The sequence below is a fragment of the Electrona antarctica genome (genome assembly GCF_951216825.1).
Source record: "Electrona antarctica genome assembly, chromosome: 18".
NCBI lineage: Eukaryota > Metazoa > Chordata > Actinopteri > Myctophiformes > Myctophidae > Electrona > Electrona antarctica.
In genome coordinates this window covers 33,762,923-33,788,575 of record NC_136799.1, presented here as the reverse complement: position 1 = coordinate 33,788,575, position 25,653 = coordinate 33,762,923, and the positions used below count along the sequence as shown (strand labels likewise).

The following is a 25,653-nucleotide window of genomic DNA, read 5'->3' as shown; positions in this document are numbered from 1 at the left end:
GTCTCTATGCTTGATTAACCGTAGATTGGTGGATAATTGTAGCATTACAGCTCAAGTAACAATGCACAGTATCTCAGCCTGGGTTAATAAGTGGGGGCAAGAAGGCAGGGAAGGTAACAGCGCCAGGGAAAACCCCCACAGCTTTGTTTGCCAACATTTGATAATGAGAGAAATGTTTCAGAGCAGTTGGCCTAAATACATGTTTATGAAGGCAGAAAGAGCAACACAATACTTACGGTAAGCACATATAAATATGTTGTTAGTGAATGGCTTGGGAATTAATTAAAGGATTTTACAGCATTCAGTGAAGAACAGAGCAAAACTATATTAATTAAAGGATTTTACAGCCTTCACTTAAGAACAGAGCAAAGCTACAGTATGGTCAATCTGGGAACCCATTAAGTTGGGTTAAAAAAAGGTTTACAGTATGGTAAAATGTGTATGACAGGTTCTTCTACATGTTTCCCCCTCTTCCTGTGAAGCATCTTTTTGGCATCACCTGACTGAAGCCCATTTTTCGTCTTCATCCACCTATACAGTGAATAACCCCATCCTCCCTCCACTGGTCCCTGCTGGCCCCACGTCAGAGGGGCCTGGCTTTCATTGTGTCAACGCTACACATACAACTGCAGACTGCGTGAAAATATACCACTATTGCTGATTTATAGGATAATTAAAGGCCGATATTTGCTGTGGCAAGGAGCCAAGGGGCTATAGGCAGGGCGGGCGGGCAGGAGCTTAGTGTGTTGTGGATGCTGTCTGCTGGCTTCATGGTGAAAACCCTGCAGGGGAGATTGTTGCTTTGCCAGAAATGGATAAAGCCATTCTCTGAGCATTCCCTGTAGTACCCTTAAAGGACATGTGTTCCCTGTTCCCTTGCTCTCCCAACTTACCTGCATCGCATCATGATGGCAAACAATGTGCGATTCCTGTTCCTTTACTTGACTTCATCTCTGAGCAGTAAACCACACCAGTAACAACACTGATCCAATTCTGACATCCTGACCCAAGTTATTTCATAATTATTAGGTATTTTGACAGTAAATGCTCAAGCCTGTTCGAGGGAAAAGCTCTTGCTCTCTGGCAGATAACCAGGCCATGTCTTTCTTTCTTTTTTCCTTGTCAGTGTGACCAGTGGGTCACTGGGTGCGGCTGGAATAACATCAAACTGATGTCCGAGCTGGGAGAGAGAGCACTGAGATGGTTGATGTGTTGTCGTGGACCGTTGTAGACAATGGCTTGACTGAGCCCCCATGTCAGGAGTACCATTGAGAAGCCTGGCGCCCTGGGAAGGCTGGCTGGGTGGGGTGGGGAGGGGGAGTGTTAGAGAGAAAGGTAAAGGGACGATGGGATGAGGGTGCAGCCCTCCGACCTTTGAATATGGACAACATAGTCAAAACCCCTTAACCACATACAGTAAACGCTCGCGTTCTGGGGGGGGCAAAACACTGAAAATAGCCGTTCTACAAGCTCATTTTCCTTAAAAATATTTAGTAAAGAGGTAGAAAAGTAGAGGGCCTAGTATAGACCCCTGGGGGCCCTCTGGTCAACCGAGTGTATAAGGATTAAGTGGTTAAAGGACCATACCAGTGGTCTGGCAAGTTTAGCTCATTGACTACAACTCACAGTATACTTACGACATTAGTGCCGGCCATTTTCCAAAGCATACCGTGGTTTCTTTGATATTCGAGGAAACCAGTGGTTTGCATTAATTTAAGTACTTTCGGTTGCTTTTTAACTAGCTTGAGATAAGTAATTGTTGTGTTTTCATGCATTTTAAAGCAAGGCTTGCTTTGAAAAGTTATTTCCTGCTATGTCTGGTAAAGTTTTTGTGTCAATAAACAACGTGCAGTGTAGGAAAGCTCCTTGCTAGCCGTCTCTGTAAGCAGCCATTAATGAGTACGTACAGTTTAAAATGTGCGTTATTGTCTAACCTTGGCAGCCGACCGCTCCGCTGGCGGTGGTGTATCCATGAGGACAGACACAGACGTAGGAACCCTCAGTGTTCAGACAGTCACCTTCTCCACAGACCCCCATTCTGGTTACACATTCATCCACATCTGTCACGCACGCACACGCACACACACACACACACACACACACCACACACACAAAATCATGTGTGAAACAACAAACTGCAAATTATGAGCATCCTTTGCCATTGTGTGTGTGTGTGGGGGGGGGGGGGGGGATTACCTCTGCAGGACGTTCCATCCACCAGTTCAAGCCCAGTTGGACAAGAGCAGCTGTATGAGCCTTGTGTGTTGGTGCACTGGCCTCCCAGACAGCGACTGCTGTCCTCACATTCATTCACATCTGGAGGGTAACACACACACACACACACACACACACACACACACACACACACACACACACACACACACACACACACACACACACACACACACACACACACACACACACACACACACACACACACACACACACACACACACACACACACACACACACACACACACACACACACACACACACACACACACACACACACGCAACATCATTGACATTACACATTCGAGCCAGCTGTAAAAAATTGATTCTCTGCTCAAATGGGTTCCATTTTGTCATCTAAACGAAGGGCTTCCAGACCACAGACAATAAGTCATAAGATACATAATGACAGGCATCATTTCCATCTGAGTTATGACTCATTTGTGTCCGACTGGGTTGGAGCTGGGATGAACGTCGGAATGAGTGAATAGGACCGTCAGCGGCCGTGACTGCAGGTCTGACTCCGTCTTAGGGGGTATCGCGTGTCAGTCAAGGTAAGAGTGCGGCTCGGGTGTGCGGTATACCTTCACAGGAGACTCCGTAGGGTGCCACCGTGAAGCCAGGATCACACGCCATGCAGGAGAATGATCCCTCCGTGTTGGTGCATAAACCCGTGGGACACACCCCTGGAGTCTGGCATTCGTCAATATCTGTTAGATTTTGTGTGTGCATGTGTGGGGCAGGGGGGGGGAGGTTGGGGGTAGAAGAAGAGGAGAGAAACAGAGACAAAATAAGAGACGGAGAAGTATCATCAACATAAACCCTGATTTAGACGTAGTTGCGCGCCAGGGGTCGCGGCGCGTGTCGTGAGCTTGTAGATCGGCAATTTCCAATGTGCAACACCGGTGTACAACTACGTATAAGTGAGGCTTGACATGCAATAAGCTGTAGCCTGTCAGGCCGAGGAGACAGAAGCCTGGAGCATTCTCAAATCTCTCAAATCAAGTCACTATCTGTTATCGGTTAAAGGCACAGTGTTATTCAGTCTACACTACAGCGCACATTAAGCAAATCCCCCTTTATTAACTTGCACTGACAGTGCTTTATTAAAAAGGGTAGAAAGATAAGTATGCAGGATGGGCATCGATTCCAAAACAGCAAGCTATTACAGGTGGCGTATAATTACTGTATCTACAAACAGTCCCTTGGCTCACTGTTATGTGATCACTGGGAATTCCTCAACCTCGGCACAGATTGTGTTTCTTTATAGGGAAAATAGTGCAGGGTATTGTTAAGTGATTGAAATGGCTGGGTTTTTGCCTTTGGGTCAACAGAGCGGGTTCAATGGGGCAGACTCGCCGCACGGAGGGTAGGGGAGTGGCTGACTTCATTTCAAATTAAGCCCTTCATATTTTCCATGGCATCGCAGGCGTCCATTAAAATCCAATCAGTGGATGACACGGCCTTCGAGGTGTTTTGTGAAACGTTTTCCCAGGGCAAAGACACATACACTGCAAAATGTGGAGTCTTGGCTATTTTAACACTTAGAGCTCCATTTTTACACTCTCAGGGTTAAATCGACACTGCATGTTTTACAGCGTATCAGAGGGGGCTCTTCCTCTCATGCCAGACTGGCGCTTCCATTCAAAAACACACGGCGTAGCACTGACCAGGGGCCGAGTTTGAACGCTCTTAAACAATCATTCCTTTTCTCCTTCCCATGAAGTCATGACAGAATCGAACCTCCCTGGATTCGTCAAAGCCGTCTCACCGCATTTATCTCATAAATCATGTCATGACCAATTAATGATCCCTTTAAGAATTTGGTGAAATCATCTTTTGGGTCTTTGGGGCATTCTGCTCACACCAGTCCTCCTGAAGACTTTTGTACTGTACCGACCACGATCAGATAGGTAAGGTAAGGCAAGTTTGTTTGAATAGCCTATTTAATACACTGAGGCAAACCAAAGTGGTTCACATAAAATCGACTGAAAGAAAAAAGATGAAGAAAAAAAGAACTACAAAGCCAAAAAGCATATTAAAAACAATAAAATCCAACAATAACAGCCAGAAAAAGTCACAGTGCAATTTGGAGTCATTGTACAATTATTAGCAGAAATTAAAGGCAGAGGCGAACATCAAAGTCTTTCCAGATCCAAGATTAGATTACTTTATTCCAGCTATGTGTAGAATAGCGTCAGGTAGACTTACCCTCACAGCCATAGCCGTCGTCAGACAGCTGCAGGCCGGGTCCACAGCTTCTGCATTCGTAAGACCCCTGGGTGTTGTGGCATAGCCGCCCGGGGCACACATTAGCGCGCGAGCACTCATCGACATCTGGATGCGGACACAAATGGACACATCGCATTACACATAACCATCTCTGGACTCATATCAGTAAAGCCTGCCAGCTCAATCAGCCAGCTCAGTAAACACTGGAACATGGGCCGAATTATGAACGTCGACGCCTCTATCTCTTCGGAAGAGTTATTGACGGGACTTTGGTCTGACGTCACCATGGGGTCTATTTTGGAATCGGTTGTCTCACTCCAGATAAGCAGGGATCAGATGAGCCTGCAGCGCCAGAGGCGAAGAAGGGATCTGGGATCCAGCAATGATGTGATGTCTAGGAGGTGTATTTTGGGATTTTGAGCTCAGAAGCAGAGGCGGATTTGTGTCCAACCAGTCACACCTGATGTCGTTTACACACAACCTGAACCGGCTGGCAGTGAGGCCGGTGAGGCCTGCTCAACGCATGCAACCCCCAGCGGGGTGCTGAATGGAGCTTGCACACACACTCACATCTGTCACTCAGAGGGGATGGGGGCAAAGTGGAACACGTTCGGCTTAAAACAGTAGGCTTATACTGTACACACATGCCACGCACGCACGCACGCTGAGCACACGCAGCGCACAACAGTGCATACATTTCGAAGGCCTCACCTTCACACAGCTGTCCATCCTCAGACACTCTGAATCCTGAGCCACAAGTAACACATGTAAAGGAACCATCTGTGTTGGTACACGTTCCCCTTGGGCACGAACTGGGCAGTGCGCACTCATCAATATCTAGAGGATGAATGAAAGCCAACAATAAACTGACTATTAGTCACTCCCACAGCATAGCCTGTGCTGGTGCTATAGACTTGAGATAAGATACTATGTAATGTCATAGATTGTAAAAAAGTGTTGTCACAGCAAAGGTTTCTCAATTAGTACAATTTGTATTATAAGCAGTGTTGGTAAGTAACTAAGAACATTTGCTCAAGAAGGATCAAATAAGTCTGCAGTGAAACTACTTGGGCTACCGAATTTTACTAGTGGGGCCATTTATATTATGTACAAGTTCAAGAACCTTATGAACAACATCAACAAAGCTTTAAGATGAATGACAAAAGGTAAAGTGACCTTCACATAGCTCTCCTTCATAGGATATAGTGTATCCTGTAGGACAGGCCTCACACGTGTAAGAGCCCTCAGAGTTCAAACAGACCCCGTTGGAACAGGTGGACAGAGACTGGCACTCATCGATATCTGGTGGAAAACAAACACGCACGCGTGCACACACACACACACACACACACACACACACACACACACGCACACACGCACACACGCACACACGCACACACACACACACACACACACACACACACACACACACACACACACACACACACACACACACTTACTTCTCTAGAACAGTGGTTCGCTGTCGAGGACCCCCAAATTATTATAATAATATTGTGCCAGGGTCCAAGTGGTTAAACAGACTTTTATGGTATATTAACTCATTTTGCCTAGCTGAGCCCCCCTGAAGGACCCCTGGGGGTCTCCGGACCACACTGCTCTAGAACACAGTATCTGGACAACTGGGGGCCCATAGCAAAATTCCAGGTGGCCCAAGGAAAAAATGTTTTACATTATTAAATGTATAAAATGCTTGATATACTTTGTTGTTGTTCTTTGTCGCGCACAATAGCAATTCTACAAGCTTACAATGTGTTGCGTTGCGTGCTTGTAGATTGGCTTGTTGAGATAAGAGCTGGGGGTGGTCCTTCATTATTGGAAATCTGTTGGTGGTCCAGAGCTCAAGAACATTTGGGAGCCACTGCTCTAAAAGACTGCAAACATGTTGTGCAGTTGATTTCACCCCATTGTACAATGGGGTGAAATCAACGGCTAGTAATATATATCAAGTAACAATGCCCAGCACAACGCAAGGAAGAGTTTCAACATAAGCATTTTTGGCTTGACAAATTGCCCAGAAGCGTTGAGTAATTTGAATGAGTCACTGCGGAGGAGTCAGTCTCCAGGCGTCGGGGTGGGTATTGGGTTGGGTAAACTGAACTTACTGAAGGGAAGAGCGCAGCTTAACCCATTTTGACCTGACGTTGAAATTTAAAAAAATGTCAGTTTTCTGAAATACCTCATGTTTCTGTATCAGTGGTACTCAATATTTCATGTCAAGGACCCCAAAAATGATATGTAATTGGCCCTCGACCCCCATCTGAAAATATGTTGTTCCAGGAACCCCTCAGAAGCAAAGATTTGAGTTCAAAACGTCCGCTCTGAAAGAATATAATATTCAAAGATTTGAGGCACATTTTCACGATTTTTCAAAAATAGCAGACCTACAAGCTCGTAGCGCGCCACTCGGTGGCGCGCTATGAGCTTGTAGATCTGCTATTTTTCATAACATAATGCTAACACCAAAAGGGGTTCCCGCCCAGAATGGGTTAAGACTGGACTTACCTTCACACCTCCGCTGATCCGAGGACACCCTGTAACCAGCCTTGCACCGTGTGCAGCTGTACGAGCCCTCGGTGTTGGCACACACGCCGCCGAGACACACGTCGCCCTGGGCACACTCATCCAGATCTGAAAACAAAGAGATTAAAAAGATTGCAGAGCCACCACAGGAAATTAACAAATCCCCGGTGTGCTGAAAGTTGTAGTTCTGCACGAAACCACAAGAAAATATGTCCTACCCTCGCAGTGCTGTCCGTCGGCAGACGGTCCAAATCCATGCCTGCAGTTTTGGCACGTGTAGGAACCCTCAGTGTTGACGCAAATTCCCACAGGGCACACATTATGAGTAGCGCACTCGTTGACATCTAATTTAAAAGGAGAAAAAAACAAAAACTATTAGGAGGCGAGACAATATCTTGCCGCTGAGACAGATTTGGTGGGGAGAGCAGCGATGGGTGCGGTCATAATGAGTTCCACCCAGTGGGCCTACACACAGTACATGGATAATCCTTCACAGACCTTCGCAGGCTTTGCTGTCTGAGGTGACTTGGTAACCATGGTTGCACGTGCACTTGTGGGTTCCGTCCAGATTGACACACCTGCCGTGGAGACAGACTCCGGGGAGCAAACAATCATCCACATCTGGAGAGATGAGACAGCAGAGCAAGAGGAGAAACTTGTAAAATAAAGACTACCGGCGCTCGCTCTTTAGTAAACTTCCCCTATACACCCCCGTGGACTTCAATAGAGCCGGGCTTCCGTCGTAGGAACTATTCACAGATCTGTTATTTTACTATGTGGGCATTTCATTAAAAAAAGAAGAAAAAAAAATACCGTGGCAAATGTTGTCCTGTGAGAGTTTGTAGCCGTGGAAACAGTTGCACCTGTAGGAGCCGTCGGTGTTGACACACCGACCGCGGCCGCACACCGATTGGTCCAAGCACTCGTTCACATCTGAGGACAGAGGTGGCCGGGCACAGCATGCATGAGAAGGTGATTATGACAGATTTACCCCGGCCGTAATTACATGCTGAGATTACATCATGGCAGGGACCAGAACGCCGCTCATGAAAGCCTGCTGGTATCCGTCGCTCCTGGCCCAGCGCTTCCCACTTCATGCTCTGAGTCAGAACACATGACGATGGGACATAAATAAGTTATGTTTGTGGAAAACCTAATGAAGAAACACTGTTTCATAGTGGAATCAATGGAGCGTAATAATTTATATTCTCTTGGCGTGTTCTTCCATAACGTGTGAGCGAGAGAGAGACAATAAAAGACAAATAAAAGGGATAGAAAAGGAAAAGTAAATGTCTATTTTCTGAGACGTACAGTACAGTAAACAATGGACCTTTTCTGGGACATGATGGAGACAGAGGTCACACACAGTGGGAACAGAGAGAGAAGGAGTCACAGACAGGGCTTTGTCTGTCTAGCCATGGCCAGCAGCCAGGTGTCTGTCATTGTGGCCCAATGCTTTGTTTCTGCAATCTCCTGGCATCTCTCTGGCCTTGGTGATAAGCCCTGACAAGGGATTGGAGCTGATTTCGCTATCACACCAGCAATTAGGCTTATCCACGACGTGGCCAATTGGGCCTAAACTACTGCGCTACAGTCAATTGACTGAGGAAAGCACTGGAACCCGCCTCTCATGTTGCCTGTTTTTATGTGTCTCCCTCCGCCTCAGGCGTATGGTGAAAGCCTGTTAGTAATGCCTGTGTGGGTGTTCCGAATACAAATATTTACCTCTGCTGTCACCCTTCATTTATAGGGGAAGTTCCTCTCAGTTGCTATTTATATATTGACATCGTTACAAAGAACATGAGTGACATTAGTGGATCAACAATTAACAAAAACATAAAGAAGCTTAAAGGGGGGGGGGGGTGTTCTGAATGGGGTCTCACACAAATGCACGCATGAGTGAGCACACACACACACACACACACACACACACACACACACACACACACACACACACACACACACCAGTGATTTGGCGTGATTGGTTCGAAGGTTCACTGAGAAACTTTGTTACAGCGAATCCGAAAACACTAACAAATTATACCAAGTTCATTAGCACATGTTCAGGGGCCGTTTGTTCAGTTAAAGTCTCTCAAGCCTTCACATTTCTGGAATACTCTCCCCAGGAGCTTGGATTTCCAAACAAATTAGAAGGGGTTCACGTAAAGGGAATGTGGCAACACTAGTCAGCCTCTTACGTAACAGGGCCAACTCCAGGTTAAGGGCTGGCTGGTGTGTTATCCTCTCACACACGTCACAAGTCTTATATAATTCAGTTTGTCGGTCACTGCGTTTTTGAAAATCCTCATAAACAGATATCATGACCTCACAGTGTGTCACACAGACGATACTATGGGCGAGTGACCCGGTTTGTTTTCGTGTCAGGGCCTTTCGACGACGGGGGGAAACGACCCCGTGACCTCCCCGTCGTACAGCTCCTATGACTCCTCAGTGGCCCAGTAGTGGAAATAAAGGCCTGCCCCGTCCCATGCTGGGCCCAACAGCACCGTGGTCAGAGTCCTCCAACAATAACAGACTGTTTGTTCAAGGCTGTGGCCAAGGGCAAATATTTGGACTCTCCTAAATTGAAGTATTATAAACAAGATTTTTACGGCGGCAAGTGATATGAAAAGATCGGGCAATAATAACACGGCAAATGTGCTTCAACAATATTAGGTCTACGCGGAGGCGTGCAGGGTGGGAATGGAGGAGCGGATTTATCGTACATGGAAACACTGAGAAATACTGATTGCAGTGAGAGAGAGAGAGAGAGAGAGAGAGAGAGAGAGAGAGAGAGAGAGAGGCAGAAAGAGAGGGCGGAGCGTTGCACTGTGCCCCAGCAAGCAGACATCATCATCATAGTGGTTTCGGGACTGCGGTGGGGGCCCAGCAGTAGTGCGCGCCGTACATAAAATGTCCAATATTAAGTCTTTTGAAGCATGAAATCCACTGCACTTCGCATGCACATCCACAGCCATTCCAGCCGTTTGAGCAAAAAAAAAGCCACAAGCACCAGGGCTGATTCGGCTTGGTCAGTTTGCAGCGCTGCACTGTGTCAAGGGGCTGTCAACACGTCCTTAAAGGCGCGGACTGTTGCCATGACACTTGTTGCCAGGAAGGTTATTTCTGATGGTTGTCACTGCGGGAGCTCGGTCTGCATAAAACTGGAGAAGGTTACCAAATAGGAGTGGGCCAATTTAATGTCGGACAGGGAACCCTGCGGTTAATTTCCAGGCAGTGGTCAGAACAGAAATACCACTGGGGGTTGGGGTAGAGGGGGCAGGGCTTACCCACACATCTCCCGTTGGCGGGCCTGAACCCGGGGCCACAGGGTTGGCACTGGAAGGAACCCGGGGTGTTGACGCAGACACCTCTGGGACAGGAAGTAGGATCTCTGCACTCATCCACATCTGCTCAGAGACAAGGCAGGGCATTACAATAAAGCCATTATTTAAACAATGACTGAACAAAATAACACGTGCACGCACGTAACATCACTCTGGTTTTAATATTGTTGTTTTTTTCCCCCCCTTGGCAGGCCGTGAGGGCAAACGCAACAATGGCTGTTCTGTAACTGTGCTACACATTAACTCATGGAAAGCTAACAAATAGGTCTGGTCTGCATTGTCATGTTCACTTGAGCGTAGCGTCTGTATGTCTGTATGTGTCTCTGCTGTGTGTGTCTCTGCTGTGTGTGTCTGCTGTGTGTTACCTTCGCAGTCACCTCTCCAGGACTTGGCGTAGCCACTCTTGCATTCACAGGTGTAAGATCCGTCAGTGTTGACACAGTCACCATCCTGGCACTTGTTGGGCATGCCGCACTCATTAATGTCTGCCGGTTTGAACGACAACCAAGAGGAACAGAGGAGAACAACGTGACTATTCTGTTCCACAGTATTAATCATTACTTTCAGATTTCCTCCAATAGGTTTAATGTTTGTCTTTAGTTCAATGTTTGTTTCGTAAACGCCATTGACAATGAAGGGAAAATTTACATCATAATGTGCATCATTACGTCATATTGTCTCTTCATTGTTAATTTGTGTTGGCACAGTTTGTTTTACATCACCATTACATCACCTAATCAACATGAGATAGACTTTAATATATTAACTTCACACGGGTGTGATATTTTAACCACTTAAGACCTATTTCAAATTAACACTTTTTATGCCCTGGAATTTCTCAAAATAAATTAGAGTGAACAGCAGATGTGGGAGATTTTACTCTGAAAAGCCGTGGTGCCTTCCATTTCTCCCCCAAACTGGGAGGTGAAATGTTCCATTACTACCTCATGCTAATAAGTCTGATCTCTCTTTAGAAGCGTTAATATTGCAAACTAGATGCATGCTGAAGTCAGAAATTAGGACAGAACACCGGCGTTCTGAACAAAACCATGGACAGCGACGTAGATTCAGAAATAATAGCAAGATTTGTCGGCCGTAAACAACGAAGTGAATGGCTGCGCGTGCACGCAAAACAGCCCCGGGACGGACGAGCAATGCGTTGCCTAGCAACGGCTGCTGTCAAAAAATTGATTTTAGCGACCACGTTTTATATCATTATAAAGGACCTAAAGACGTGTCCACGTTTCCGCTAGGCAAACGGGCGCCCGTTTGGGGGGATTATCATTATATTATGATATGATATAGTACTTTATTGTCCGTTTTTACTGAAATTTGGCATTATTTGTTCAGTAGTGAGACAGGGAACAGGGAGAGAGATGGGGAGTGGCATGCAGCACAATCTGCCACCAAGCTCAGGAGTCGAACGCAGGCCACGCTGTCAGGCATTACAGTAACCACTTGGCTATCGGTGCCCCTGACAACTTCCGATTGACAAGCTCACAACGGTTTTAGACTAGTACTAGTACTGTAAAATAACAAGGACACAATGGGAGCAGCCTTCAGTGATTCTTTACATATTCCTTAAAAAACGATCCTAAAACAACTACCCATCACATCCAATGTCCATCCACCTTACCTTGACAGAACTTCCTGTTCTGCGTGATGACCTGACTATAGCCACTGTAGCAGTGACACGTGTAGGACCCAAACGTGTTCACACAGTGGCCCTTGCCTTCACATGGGTTGTCCTCACACTCATTGACATCTGTGAATAGAGGGCGAGAGAAAGAGAGGGGGAGAGAGAGAGAGAGAGAGAACAGACATCAAGAGACAAGAGACAGTGAGAGGGAGGTGTAAGAACGAGAGAGAGAGAGAGAGAGAGAGAGGAGAGTTCTAATGTTACATTACGTTACAGTTCCATTTAACCACTGGAGACCGTACGCGGTCCAAGCCCGTCCACGGTACAAGCATTCCGCAGTCATGGGTCTGAGCCCAGCCGAGTGGAGCAAAGGTTTTGGCCTGGGCTCTGACGGTGAAGTAAGGGGATCACAGCACCGTGGCAGCTCTTTGGATGCACTCATCCACAGTGTTGTCAGGCATCACAGACCGGGTCAACATAAACAAACGGATCCCTTTCAGTTTTGGCTCGCTCCGTTTTCTCGAGGCTTCTGCGCCGGGGCAAGTCTTTGGTGTGAAAGGCGTGTGCTCGCGATGAGACGCTGACAGGGCAATCTGACAGAATCCTGCGGGGTCACCGCTCGCTGCATGTGTATTTGCGGTGCATCACTTTTAGCGTCCTCTGAGTTGTAACTTACCAATGCAGTTGGTCTGCAGTGCGCTGAGCTTGTACCCTGGGTCACAGTAGCAGGTGTAACCTGTCTGTACCGGAATGCATTTCCCGTGGCCACAGATGGTGGGTGTGATGGAGCACTTGTCAATATCTAAGAAAAGACCCAGAAGTACGACATTTAGCATCTTGCATTCTCAGCACATGACCTACGTATACAGACACACGCTCTTCAGTCTATTACTGGACAAGAATTACTCAGCTGCAGAAAAAGAAATAGGTGCATTCCGCCAACACATGTTGTTTCTCCATGGAAACTGCCTGACTGTTTTATAGGTGGAGTCTTGGATGAGAGGACAGCTTTTTACAGAGCTACAGTGTTCTAACAGGTGGTATGGAGTGCTCACAAAGGGGTCGGTGGAGAAACAAGGCTGCCGGCCATGCACAGTGGTGCCTGTCAATGGTGTTGTTCTTGTCTCTTTCGATCCAAAACGGGTTCTACTGTGCCGGGATGTTGGATCAGGATGCAGGGGTTCTGGCTGACAGAAACAAACCCAGTGATGGCACCTTCCTCTGCTAATCTCTCTGTCCCCTCTCTCACTCTGTCACAGTCTTTATTTTCCCCTGCCTCCTTTCTCTATAAACCTGGCCATTATCCAGGCCTGACAGCCTCCTCTTCCAAGAGGCGCACTCTCTCTGGTTTCTCGCCCTCTCACCCTCTGTGCAGCGCGGCATCCGCGAGCCAACTTGGCTCCGAGAAATGGGGTCGAGTAAAAGGACAACACATGCTCAGCTCTCCCCTGCTAAACTCTGTGTAAAGCCCTGCAGAAGAGGCCTAAGGGATGTGCCTGCTGCCTGCTAGCAATGGACAGAGTGATTGCCTAACTTGAATGTCTCCAGCACTATGTTGTGCTTTGGGGCCTATGCTGTTATGTCCCATTCAGTATCCCAGTATTCCTCACAATGCATTGCAGAGTCTCACCTGTAGCCTTCGTAGCTGAGTCTATGGGGGCAGTGTCATCAGTATCTGGCTTCAGGTTGATGATGGGAGAGTCAGGAGAGACCTCTGTTATGTGAGAAACAGAGAGAGAAGTGTTAACCAAAAATAACCAGCTCAGTGGCCTTGTGGTTAGAGTGTCTGCCCTGAGATGTACATCAAGCCACCTCATGCTACATACACAGGAGATAGGCTGCTCCTGCCATAATTGCCTCAGCAAGGCTTACTTACTTACTATCAACCTAGTGTCCCTATGATGGGGAGGTCATTATAGGTGAACTTGATTTTATTTATATTTTTTAAATTAAAAACAAATGTCAAAACTCAAAATATTTTACCAAAATTGTCAAAACATTTCAAGAACGAAACATTTCAAAATCTTCAGAAAAAGTGAAAATAGAAGATCTATTTTCAACGCGAGGGCTTAAGTCATTAAGATGTTCATATGCAGCGGCCGGCGGTGGCTCAGGGGTAGAGTGGCTGGATGGTAACCGCAAGATTGCCAGTTCGAACCCGGGCTCCCCCAGAGTTGGTGTCAAAGTGTCCTTGAGCAAGACACTGAACCCCTAATTGCTCCTGATGTGCTGGTTGGTGCCTTGCATGGTTTCCGCCGCCATTGGTGTATGAATGGTGTGTGAATGGGTGAATGTAATGCACAATCTCTGTAAAGCGCCTTGGATAAAGGCACTATATAAATGCACCATTTACCATTCATGCAGTAGTATGTGTCAATATACTGTATAAGGCTTAAGCGGTTAATGTGTCCATAGAGAGAACCGTCCACAGTGTCACTGTCGTTCCATATGATCTAAATGATGTACTCCCTGTTGCCTCTACCACCACCAACATGGCAGTCCCTCCCCAGGCCCCACTACAGAAGCGTGGCAGCTACATAAAGATGAACTAACAATAACATATATAAATCAGCGGGACCCAATGGAGTCGACCTTCAGATGTGGTGTTTTCACTGGCATGGGTCAGACGTGCGTACAGCCACTGCTGTGCAGGAGAGATTTCTAGGAGACGAGTCGGTAGTGACTGAAGGTAACAAATCTCTATTTGCCCTGGAGCTTTTAGATGCTACATCAATACGACAAGAACAGCAGTGTAAAAACACCACAGTAAATCATCAGTGGGGGGAGGTTATGATTACATATTGAATTGACAGCATTTATTATCAGTGGGATGTTCCCTATGAAGAAAAATTACCTGGATATTTCCGCGGTGAGTCAGTGACAACTGTTGGCTGGAACACAAGCAAATATTACTGGTTAGGAAAGGATGTAGGTTAAGTTATGGCTGTCACATTCGCACGTTCCTTTTCGCGTGCATCCATCGAGAATTGTGTTTTGCTTAAGTTATGTAATCAGATAGGCCCTCACAAGCCTTCCAGCTGAGATCGCTGGTGCATATCTTTCTAAGGTAAACATTTCAAAGGCATGTGGCGAGGAGTTGACAGGGAAGAGGAACTCACCACGCTCAGTATTTCCACATCTGCGGAGAGACAGAACAGAGAGACAGCGTTATCTATGGTGAAATCTAACCTTCGGTGAGCTTTAATAAGGACCATTATCAGAATATCTGCCCATGTTGTCTTTGGGCACTCGGCTTGCGGCTTTTGAGGTCTTCATTTCTTAATAAAGCAAAGCTTACAGTGCATTCAGCCTTTAAGTCACACGGAGCTTGTATTTGAAAACAACGCAGACTACCGACAATGGAAAAATGCAAATAGAGACAGGGAAACAGATATCTAAGATAACGAAGACCCAAATCCCTAAATATTTACAGAATGGTCTCCTTACATAAATCAAAAATGTTACAGCTATGCCAACACATTGCCTCATGAGCATAAATCAGAGGAAAGTTCCTCACAGAATCCCAAGGTTGCAGATGTTTAACCTTTGTAGATGTTTCATTCCACTGCAGTGATGCTGAGGGAGCCCAGTGTTCCTAACTTCCTCCTTACGCTCCATATTTCTCACACGGCGGATAAAGCCTTTATTTGTGGAGATCAAAACATCCTGTTGATGTTTGGATTCCCACAAATAGCTAATCCTGCTCGGTTCCTCCAGGAGACTCCCGTTGTGCACTCACACTCATGAAGCCAAAGCCTGAGTTATTGCTTGGCTACGCGTGGACGTTGCGCACTGATAATAGCAGATCTACAAGCTCACGACGTGGTGCAGCGCACCATGTCGTGAGCTTGAAGATTTGCGCGACACTGACACACAACCACTTATAAATCAGGCTTTACCCTGCATATTTACACTGTGGATTGTGGTAACAATATCAGCTCAGCAACAAGGCATATTTTGATAACTCCCAGGATTCCGCACACTGCAGCACATTCAGTAGTAACAGCCATCCATCTCTTTAACTACAGTTGGGTGCCACCGATATTGTCCCTTATCATTTGACCCATTTAGGCCTGACCTCAAAATTTTAAAAAATCCTTCTAAATCCTCCAGTTTTCTGAAATAAATATTTTCACGATTTTTCAAAAATAGCAGACCTACAAGCTCGTAGCGCGCCACTCGGTGGCGCGCTAGGAGCTTGTAGATCTGCTATTTTTCAATAGCTAAATTATAACAATGTTTAAAACACCAAAAGGGGTTCCCGCCCAAAATGGGTTAACTGTCCTTTTGCGCAGATCACGCAAACCTCAGCAAAAAGAAAAGGACAATATCGATGGCCTCCAACTGTATCAGACCAAACATGTGTCAACAAAGGACTCGACATGGTGAAAATTAAACATTTGCTGCTCACCTTCCGGCTGTCTGGGTGTCTCTCCGGCGGGGAGCTCAGAATCTGGGGAGGGATGGAACGGGGGTTGTCGTGGCTCCTGTGGGGTATTGGGGAACTGGGGTTCTTGAGGTATTTCTGGGTACACAGGGTATTGGGGTATGTGCGGGGGTCGTGGGTAGCTGGGCCGCAGCCCTGGGTCGCCGGGCAGCTGTGAGGGCTGCTCTGGCACAGCGTATGGAGGCTGGGGGTAAGTGGGGCGCTGCTCCTCCCAGGAGCGCCCCGGGTTCCTCAGATCTTCTTCCTCCAGCTGTCTCATGGAGATCTGCACATCGGAGCGTGAGTAGGTGTAACCATGACCGGCCGGGCAGATCTCCTTGAAATGGTCTGCAGGAAGAGGCACAGGGGAAGGAAGGAACAATGAGCTATAGAGGAGATTACCTCCGTATCCCCGCCAGCGGGGTCCTGAGTTAACATGAGACGCTGCCAGGGTGTAATTATGGCTTGTGTTTCTGTCTGCTGTTCACAGCAATACCATAAGCCATCCGTGTAATACTGTTATGTCGAGCATGCTGTGTGTATAGTGCACAGTGTACGGGGCAGATATGGTTTCAACTAGCTGTGGAACAGGCTAGCTGGCAGGCTAGTGACAGCTGTCATAGATGGCTACCAGAAAGGCTATTTGGAAGGAGGGGATATATCTGACTCACCCACTCGACGCACGCACACACACACACACACACACACACACACACACACACAGACACGCACGCACGCACAGGCATGGGCGGAGACATGCCAGCAGGGGAAGTAGAGGTTCGCGTAATACTAGCTGACCTTTGAACCCTGCGCTGCAGAGGTGTGATTGAGAGGCTAATGGAGGATTTTCCGTGAAGATAAAAGGAGGCAGATTGCACCTCTTTGTGTCTCGGCTCAACAAAACTCAGCGATGGTGAATCCATTACCTCCGAGAAGCACTGTGTCCCCTACCTGACCTGAAAGGAGCCATTCCCTGCCAATATAGGCCCGGGGCTGGAATATAGATACGCGTAATGACAGATATGTGGTCACTGTAAGTGCATGTGTGAATGCAGGAAGCGTGGATATGATAGGATATTGAGTGATGACTCGAATGTGGAGGGAAATGGGGGCTATATGTGACCAAGAACCACATCAGACCTGCTGGAATAATGCTGGAATGTGAGTCAATGAGCTCCTGTTACCAAGTCCACAGTAATGAGCCTGACCGCTTTGTACAGAACATGGCTCTAACAGCTCGTCCGGTGGCAGCCCATACAAAAATACAGCATCCAAGTAATCAGGCTAGCTGGTGTGTGTGCGTGCGTGCGTGCGCGTGTGCGTGCGTGCGTGCGTGCGTGCGTGCGTGCGTGCGTGCGTGCGTGCGTGCGTGCGTGCGTGCGTGCGTGCGTGCGTGCGTGCGTGCGTGCGTGCATATGCATGTGTTCATACGTGATTGTGGGCTACAGTATAGAGTACAAAGACATGTCTCTGATATCTGATCTATGACAACCTTCATGAATCGTTGGCCAAAGTGGGCACTGTACAGAACCTCCCTCTTTCTCCCAAAGACTTTGAAGGATAGATCAGAGCAAAAAAACAAGAAGATGACGACAACAACTTCCCGTGTTTCACTTGGCCAAGCTCTTTAAATCTGTGGTGAAGCATGCCCTGCTTTATTAGTGGGGCTCCTCTATGGGGACTGCAGTGATAACACAAGACTGACTCCTGCTATGATGCAGCCTCGAAAATATGAAAACGATTATATTGTTGGTCTCTTTCCACATCAAATAAATTTGGTGATTTGGAACTGCTTAGAGATGCCTGGAACAGAGTGGTGAGTGAAGTGTGAACATTTATTGCAATTTAGTTGGTATGCTTGTGGTATGTGTTTTTTGTGGAAAGACTTGCATCTTGTAACCTTGAGAATTTTATTGTGTTTGTGTGTTTTTTATTGATGTATTGCATTTTATGTTGATTTTATGGAACCAGAATCTAAACAAATTGACTGATTGATTGGTAACAATCGCACACACACACACACACACACACACACACACACACACCACACATTGTGTTAGCGAATAAATTATACTTTTAACATCTGCACAAACATTGAACCCCACAAGTATTGTACGATCAAGCTACATTTCAGCAGTTCAAACATTCCTGATTTCATAATTTTGGACGCAAATGTTTTCAGAGAGTGCAACGCAGAGGTTCTGATAGAAAAAGCTTAAAGGCAGAAGGGAAGACACAGAGGACAGTGTGCCTGACTGCAGGTGACCGTACAGTACCTGATCCTGGCAGAGGGCAGCGTTCACACCCCGTGCCCCAGGCTTTGCCCACACGGCTGCAACAGCAGATCTGCTTGGTGATGTCCTGGAGGAAGGGCAGGGAGCAGCCGCCCGCTGACGTCGATCGGTAGCAGAACGCCCTGTCCTCGGACACCGCCTTGTCCGCTGAGGAAAGAGTTCACCGCGTTCAAGATTCTAGTTTTCTTCTATCTGTGCTTCTCAAATGTGTTATTGTTAAGGACCCCATGAATTAATATCTATTTGGTTGTAATCAGAAAAGATACAAACATACAAAAGCATTATAGTTTACCGCTATAATATGCATCAGAAGATATGTGAAAAAGAACCCACACATTGTACATGAAAGCAGAGGTGATCAATGTAGCCCAAAGGTTTGGCCACAGCCTTGATTACACGACTTAGACAAGAAGCTAGTACTTACAGACACAGTGGCTCCGTGCTGGGTCCAGCATGAAGCCTGGTTTGCAGGTGCACCGGTAGCTTCCTTTAGTGTTGATACATTCAGCGTTCTTGCAGATCCCAGACATCAGGCACTCATTGATATCTGTGAAATATGCCATACAGTACATTTAGTCAAGCGGTATCTATCTACACTGCAGTGCCTTACGGTTGAGCTCATGGAAATGTGATGTTGTCCAGTTATCCTGTAGTGAAAGGTCAGTTGTTCTTCCCTACTGCACAGTAATCAAAAATCACACCCGTGTGAAGTGTCATCTTACAACATCGAGGAGGGAATTCAATGATTCAATGATTAGGTTCAACAAACATTGAACTAAACACAAACATTAAAACTGTGTATAGGAGGGGCTAGCGCCACTCAAAAATAGCTATTCTACAAGCTCACCAACCTGTCACTTTGCTACAACGACACACACCAAAGATTGAATCAGACTTAATTACACTAGGTAAATATCAATGTACTGTACAGCATGGAATGACCCTCTAATATCTTGGTTGGTCAAGGGGGGGGGGGATTCCCCTTTGCATGAGCAGTAGATATTTGGTTTTCCACACCCCGAGGAGACACAGGTTCGAATCCAGGTGGTTATAAGCTTGCAGACCAGCAACAATGATGGATGAAGTAACTTTTGAAGTATTCTTTCCACCTTGAAAGGTGACAGTGTCACAATATGAGAGCTTAATAAAACCACCAGCTGCTACGTAGCGATGAAAGATGGAAACTTTTATTTGAGTTGTACAATACTTAAAAGCAGGATGGGGTGATGACATGATGGAGACACATCCCCAGTGAGCCGCATACACAATTACAAAAAACGTTTTGATATGTTGACAAATGTTATAAACTCTGAAAGATGTGGTGACCTTGTCTGGAAAAGCAGGACGTCGAGAAAGGAAATAGAATGGATGTTTTGGATTAGTATTTTTATTTCCTCCAAGAAGGTGAAAGTATCTTTAGTTTATGTCAAAGGACAGAGGGCCCCAAGAGTTCTTCCTTTGTGTGGCTTGTGTGGAGCTAGCCTACAGAAGAGCCAGAGTAACTTGGCCAAACCAAGGTAAGCAAGCTAATCAGCAGCTAGCCAGCTGTGCCAGTCAGGTGCATAGGAGGACATATTTGAGGTGCTTAGTCATGCCATCACTCCAGGACCAGGGAAAGTTTGTTGTTCTACAGAGAGTAGGCCTAAATCATTAGGCCTTCGTCCATTGCTGTGACGACTGCAATCTGACAGCCTGCCACCACAAATTTCCCAGAATTCCAATTAATCTGCTCTTGTTTGGCTGTTTTGCCTCCTGCTGGAAAATGTGAGCTTATAATGGAAAGGATTTGAGTCTGATAAATCCCAGGACTGAAGCTAATCTAGGGAGTGTCTCCATTTGTTTTGTCTTTCGGTGTGTGCGTGTGTGTGTGTGTGTGTGTGTGTGTGTGTGCGTGTGTGTGTGCGTGTGCACCACACAAGCTTGGAGGAACCAGTTCATGGCCGAGTCTGACCTTGTAACGACCCTGCCCTCAGTCGCGATGTCAGTGACAATCTAAACAGGCGTGCTACATTATAAGCAAAGTGGCCTCGCACCGTTTCCTCTTCAGGAGGTCCATGGGGAACATAAAGAAAATGCAATAGACAACAGAAGTGCTGTCATGGCCGCCTGCATTAATGACCATGCAGTGAGGATCTCTTGGGGGAGATGTAACTGGTTGTTCTTCAGACAGCACAAGGTCTGGAACAACAGCATGTGTGGAGACCACAGGGACTTGAGCTTAGTTTAAGCAGCATGCTTTCAGGTCAAAGTTCAGGTCAGAGTTGGGGCTCAGCCTCCATCACATGGCTGAGTCCCAGAATAGAGCTATTGTTGCAATCTGTTGGTCTTTAACTCTGAGACCATATGGACCCATAGGGGTCCATTTGGTTCTAACTGTACACTGTCAGAGTTACAGTACAATAAAAACGAAGGATTTTACTGTGTGGACTGGTGGAATTGAGATGACAGCTCGTTGTGATCAGCGTTACGTTCAACAGCGCTCGTCGACACACGACCCCTGCAGCTAGCTGGGGGCCCCAACGTTTGGAGCCCCCGCAGCCGTCCGTCTGAGCCCCACTCCACTGTATGATGCTTGTTTTTATTGTGGTAATGATGCGTAATGGTGACTTCACCACATCCAAAAGAGTCTCCCAACTCTGGTTAAAATGACAACCTGTCTGCCACGACCTTGCACGACCCCAGGCCACCCCCCGCCACTTCTGGAGCAACCAGGAGCCACATAAACACGGGGATTATTTATGGCCATTATAAAGGAAACAGCCTGCCGTATCTCATGTGATACACAGGATTATGTTGAACCGTGTTGGAGTGCATTGGCTGTAATCGTCGAAGGGAGTAACAGTGTGAGGATTCTTCTCTTACAAGACTGATACTTTTAAAGTCTCAAACCAGACATGAAGCATAACTCACAAGGTGAAAAAGCATCCGTTTGAGGATTTGTGAATACAGAGAGCTGCTTTTCAATAGCATGCCAAAACTGCAATTAATGGGAGAAGCAGTGTGTTTCTCAGTGAGCAAGCAATGTCTTGACCGCAACTCAATGACTGTGCTCTCCATTAAAACCACAATAAGGACTGGTCTAGGTCTCAACGCACCACTAGCCAATGTAGTATTATTAAATATGATGAATGTCACTACAGTAATGTGTGTGTGGTACAGGCTTTATATTCATTGGATGCCATACAAACGTTAATCCAGAGTAAATGTAGAACTTCCTCTATTCTTTGAAGTTAAAAATGGTAAATGGTCTGTATTTCTATAGTGCCTTGATCCAAGGCGCTTTACAATGTACACATATTCACACACAGACGATGGAGCAAACCATAGGAAGCACCATAGGAACCATAGGAACCACCATCATAGGGAGCAATTAGGGGTCCCTCAAGGACACTTCGCCACAAAGAGCTGTATATTGAATCGGGAAACTTCGGCCACTGTATATCCTGAACCACTGCAACAGTACTCACTTACACCTTGTTAGTCCAACGTAAGGTCCGGAGTGATCATTTAATTCTGCAAGAATCTATATTTACACTTAAAGATACGCTCAGGATTTAGCGGTGTAATCTGACCTGCCCCAGACAGCTACTATCACTCGTAGCAGACACAGCCTAGGGGGCAGAGTACTGTAATCATGCCTGTACTTTTATTTAACAAGTAGCGACATGGACAACTTAGTTGACATTGTATCTGTGCAGCATTCTGAAGATAAGGGCTCTGGTCCTGAGATCAGACAGCTGTGTGCAAATCTGACGGGGCGTTTAATCTTGGTACAGACGCCACAGAGGCCAGATCAGAGAGAGAGACTTGTACTGTATGGTACAGGATGAATCATGCCTATTCTAGACACAGAGCTCGGACACAGGATATGAGACCAGTTCTGCTCCAGTAAAACACAATACAAGCAATTCAGCATAAGAGCCATGGTTTGGCAGGCTGGACACCATCTTGATAATAGTGACGGAATACCAGAAAAATCTGATTTTTGACTCCTTGGCATTTGTTCTGAGAGCTGAAATTAAAAATATTTCTTTGGAAATAGAGCAGCAGCTGAATGGGGACACAGACTTTAAAGCTGGCCAGTAAATATTGTGGGTAACTGTCAGCTTTGCTTTTCGGAATTCAAGAAACGAGCGACTGGAAGGAGGGAACATCTTGAAGCGATCATAAAAAGAAATAAAAGAAAGATAAATTACTCACTGGCAACTCCTGACACCATTTTGGACGGCACAGAATGTGTCCTTGTCCACAGTTCTTATTTATTTATTTATTTATTCACTTTTGATTAAAAAAAAGGGTTGTGGAGTGCTAAAGAATTTCCACGCTTAATAGCTCTAATTCCGTCGTATTTCTGAGACAAATGGACGGGCCCCTCACACTGTGCAGACAAGGGAACTGGTTGAACTTTCTGAACTTGTGGATGAGTCCTGTCACTGAGCGAGTCAAAGCTGTCCGTCAAGACGTTTATGTTGTTACAGTACATAGGCCTGAGTAAACTTTATGATGATTATGACATCATTGGTCAAGACACTGGGTACCAAGATGTACTCGTAAATCTTAGTTATCATCCCCAGTACAATAAAAAAATTATTGTCAGAAAAAAAGTTCTATTTTGTTATTCCCAGTGTTTGCATTAATTTTCATACTGTTCACAGATGATGTGAGCTGCTATTGCCAATGTGTCTCCACGCCAAGGTTTTAGTGCCAGTACAAATTTCCCTATCAATGCAGCTAATTCCAATATGCTATGATAAACTAATCATCCAAAGTCTCCCTCCACTGCATGTCTGTCTACACAGTAAAATCCTCAATCCTTTTTCATTGTTCCCAGAAGTTTCAAAGAAGTCGGACGCAGGTCATTCCAATACAAAGCTCCGTCTGACTGGAATAATTGCTCTTTTTCTGAGATCTATTACAGTCTGTCTTTCCACTCTTTCAGGACGTCTTCATCTTTGCTTAAAACAACCTGTTTATGCTTTTAATTTGTGTGCACTTAGAGTGCAAGACAAACTGCTCATGCTGATGTAATGGATTTATTATCCAGGTCATTGTATTGCATCCAATTTCTTTTATTTTTTTTCTTTTATTTTTGCAACAGCTGAGGACTTGGAGTGTGGGTGGGAGAGGGAGAACAAGCGATGATAAATGTCATGTATCCTTTCAATACATTCAAAAAGCTTCAGTATTCATTTAACTCTGAGAGTGTACAAATGGAACCTTACAGGTTCCATTTATGTACTCTCTGAGTTACGAATGGATTTTACTATTTATAAAGTGAACAGTATGTGGGTTGTTATCTCTGCACAAGACCACTGGCCAGCCCGCAGAAGCCTCTGGATAAGGCAGCTAAGGACAGCCTTGTTTTTCTACGCAGACGGATGGGTGAGCTGGAACTCGTGTAGCCGTGCCTCCGCTGACCGGTTTAGTGAGAACGTTAAGTAAGAAACTGTTAAACAAAAGGTTTTCTGACAAGGCTTCCCACAAAACCACTGGGAGCTGCATGTACCATAATCATAGCTCGCTGTACCATTCTCCACTCAGAACCCCACAGACCAATTAAAACAGCCACCCCAGGGGCTTATTGACTGATGAACTCTGACCCGGGACAGGGCTAATTGTAGCCTTGACCTGGTTCCCATCGGGGCTAGACATACGGCAAGAAATACTTTTATAGAGGCCCTGAGTGGTTATCTATACATGGAAATGTATGGACAGTATGTTTTATCACACTCCTGACACCTGACGCTAGCATTTTTGTGAGGTTCGGATTTTGCCTTACGGGTTCATTCTGAGAGCACGTATAAGACGTTTATTTTACAATATAACTCAAAGCTTACCTTGACAGTGTGTCAGGTTCATCCTTTTGTAACCCTTTGGGCATTCGACTTGTCCGTTTGCAATCACTGCATATGCTGCGGAGGAAAAGAAGGAAAAGACAAAGAAAAAAGGCTTAGTGGTGATACTGTCATGCAGCAGAATTCCTCTGTTTCAAATGTAAATGTATGGATAGCGAGAATAGGACAGCTGTAAGTGACCATATAAGTTACAGATGTGAGCATCTTGGCAGGGGGAAAAATGGGGGGACCCACAGCTGGGCCCTGCGGGACACCCGAGTAAGTGAACGTAAATTGATCCCCATCAACCACATTTATACGACAGCATTGCCATCCAGCAAACTCTAACAATAACACTAGACGTCATTTATAATCATATTACCTATACATCTGCCCCCCCCCACCCCACCCCTGGGAACTGATAGAGAAAGTTCATTTGTCATAAATATTTGGAGGAAGTACGTTGCCACAGCCATGACCTTTGTCATCAACCACACCACAAATCTACTTAAGCAATAGACCACTGCTCAAACAGTGCACACAAGGAATGACGATGAGTGTAAAGACTTGAAGAAGAGCGATAGAGTCCCCCCCCTGTAACAGCAGTAACTGCATGGCGTGTCTTTCAGTAGGGTACTTGGGAGGTTCACAGGAGCGCTGCAGTAAATAACGCGGTACGTCCGTTTGCACCAGTGCGGCCATACTGCATGTTCGGTGACGGAGGTCTGAAAACATGATGTCATTGCTCATTCGACACGGGCTCCAGCAATGCTCCATTAATCGCACAGGGGAGGAGAGGCCAGTCAAACTATCATATGGCCAGGGGTGAGCATCTGTGTGCATGTGAGCATGTGTGTGTGTGTTTGCTTGCATGCATGAACGTGTGTGATTCGTTCCGTAGGGGGTAATCAGAGCTGAGTGCCAAACAGGAACATGGTGATTATTCACACATCGTCACTGTGTTTCAAACATGAAACTGTACACCTAGATGAAGAGGCTCACCTCATGTCATGCTGAAAGGACAAAATGCACCCTGTGATTGAGGCAAGGAAGGCTAATTGCCTCTCCACATCCTCCTCCGTACTCTGATCTTGCACTTTGTAAAGCC

The 25,653-nt window shown here is 46.1% G+C and overlaps 1 protein-coding gene across 2 annotated transcripts in view; it reads right to left on the bottom strand.

The window, feature by feature from the left end:
- Nucleotides 1-25,653, bottom strand: part of LOC306942186 (latent-transforming growth factor beta-binding protein 2-like) — a 126,932-nt gene that overhangs the window by 23,692 nt on the left and 77,587 nt on the right. Inside the window, exons 9-29 of one of the 2 annotated variants that reach the window (XM_079527945.1) lie at nucleotides 24,549-24,623; nucleotides 19,136-19,258; nucleotides 18,694-18,858; nucleotides 16,403-16,765; nucleotides 15,111-15,130; nucleotides 14,846-14,882; nucleotides 13,622-13,705; nucleotides 12,668-12,793; nucleotides 11,989-12,117; nucleotides 10,718-10,837; nucleotides 10,296-10,415; nucleotides 7,819-7,938; nucleotides 7,504-7,626; nucleotides 7,224-7,349; nucleotides 6,988-7,113; nucleotides 5,641-5,766; nucleotides 5,176-5,301; nucleotides 4,444-4,569; nucleotides 2,817-2,942; nucleotides 2,197-2,316; nucleotides 1,935-2,060 (exon numbers count right to left, since the gene is read on the bottom strand). In XM_079527945.1, coding sequence (XP_079384071.1) covers nucleotides 1,935-2,060; nucleotides 2,197-2,316; nucleotides 2,817-2,942; nucleotides 4,444-4,569; nucleotides 5,176-5,301; nucleotides 5,641-5,766; nucleotides 6,988-7,113; nucleotides 7,224-7,349; nucleotides 7,504-7,626; nucleotides 7,819-7,938; nucleotides 10,296-10,415; nucleotides 10,718-10,837; nucleotides 11,989-12,117; nucleotides 12,668-12,793; nucleotides 13,622-13,705; nucleotides 14,846-14,882; nucleotides 15,111-15,130; nucleotides 16,403-16,765; nucleotides 18,694-18,858; nucleotides 19,136-19,258; nucleotides 24,549-24,623 — 2,607 coding nt within the window. The remainder of the gene's footprint in view (nucleotides 1-1,934; nucleotides 2,061-2,196; nucleotides 2,317-2,816; nucleotides 2,943-4,443; nucleotides 4,570-5,175; nucleotides 5,302-5,640; nucleotides 5,767-6,987; nucleotides 7,114-7,223; nucleotides 7,350-7,503; nucleotides 7,627-7,818; nucleotides 7,939-10,295; nucleotides 10,416-10,717; nucleotides 10,838-11,988; nucleotides 12,118-12,667; nucleotides 12,794-13,621; nucleotides 13,706-14,845; nucleotides 14,883-15,110; nucleotides 15,131-16,402; nucleotides 16,766-18,693; nucleotides 18,859-19,135; nucleotides 19,259-24,548; nucleotides 24,624-25,653) is intronic. The other variant, XM_079527946.1, reaches the window with a different exon arrangement.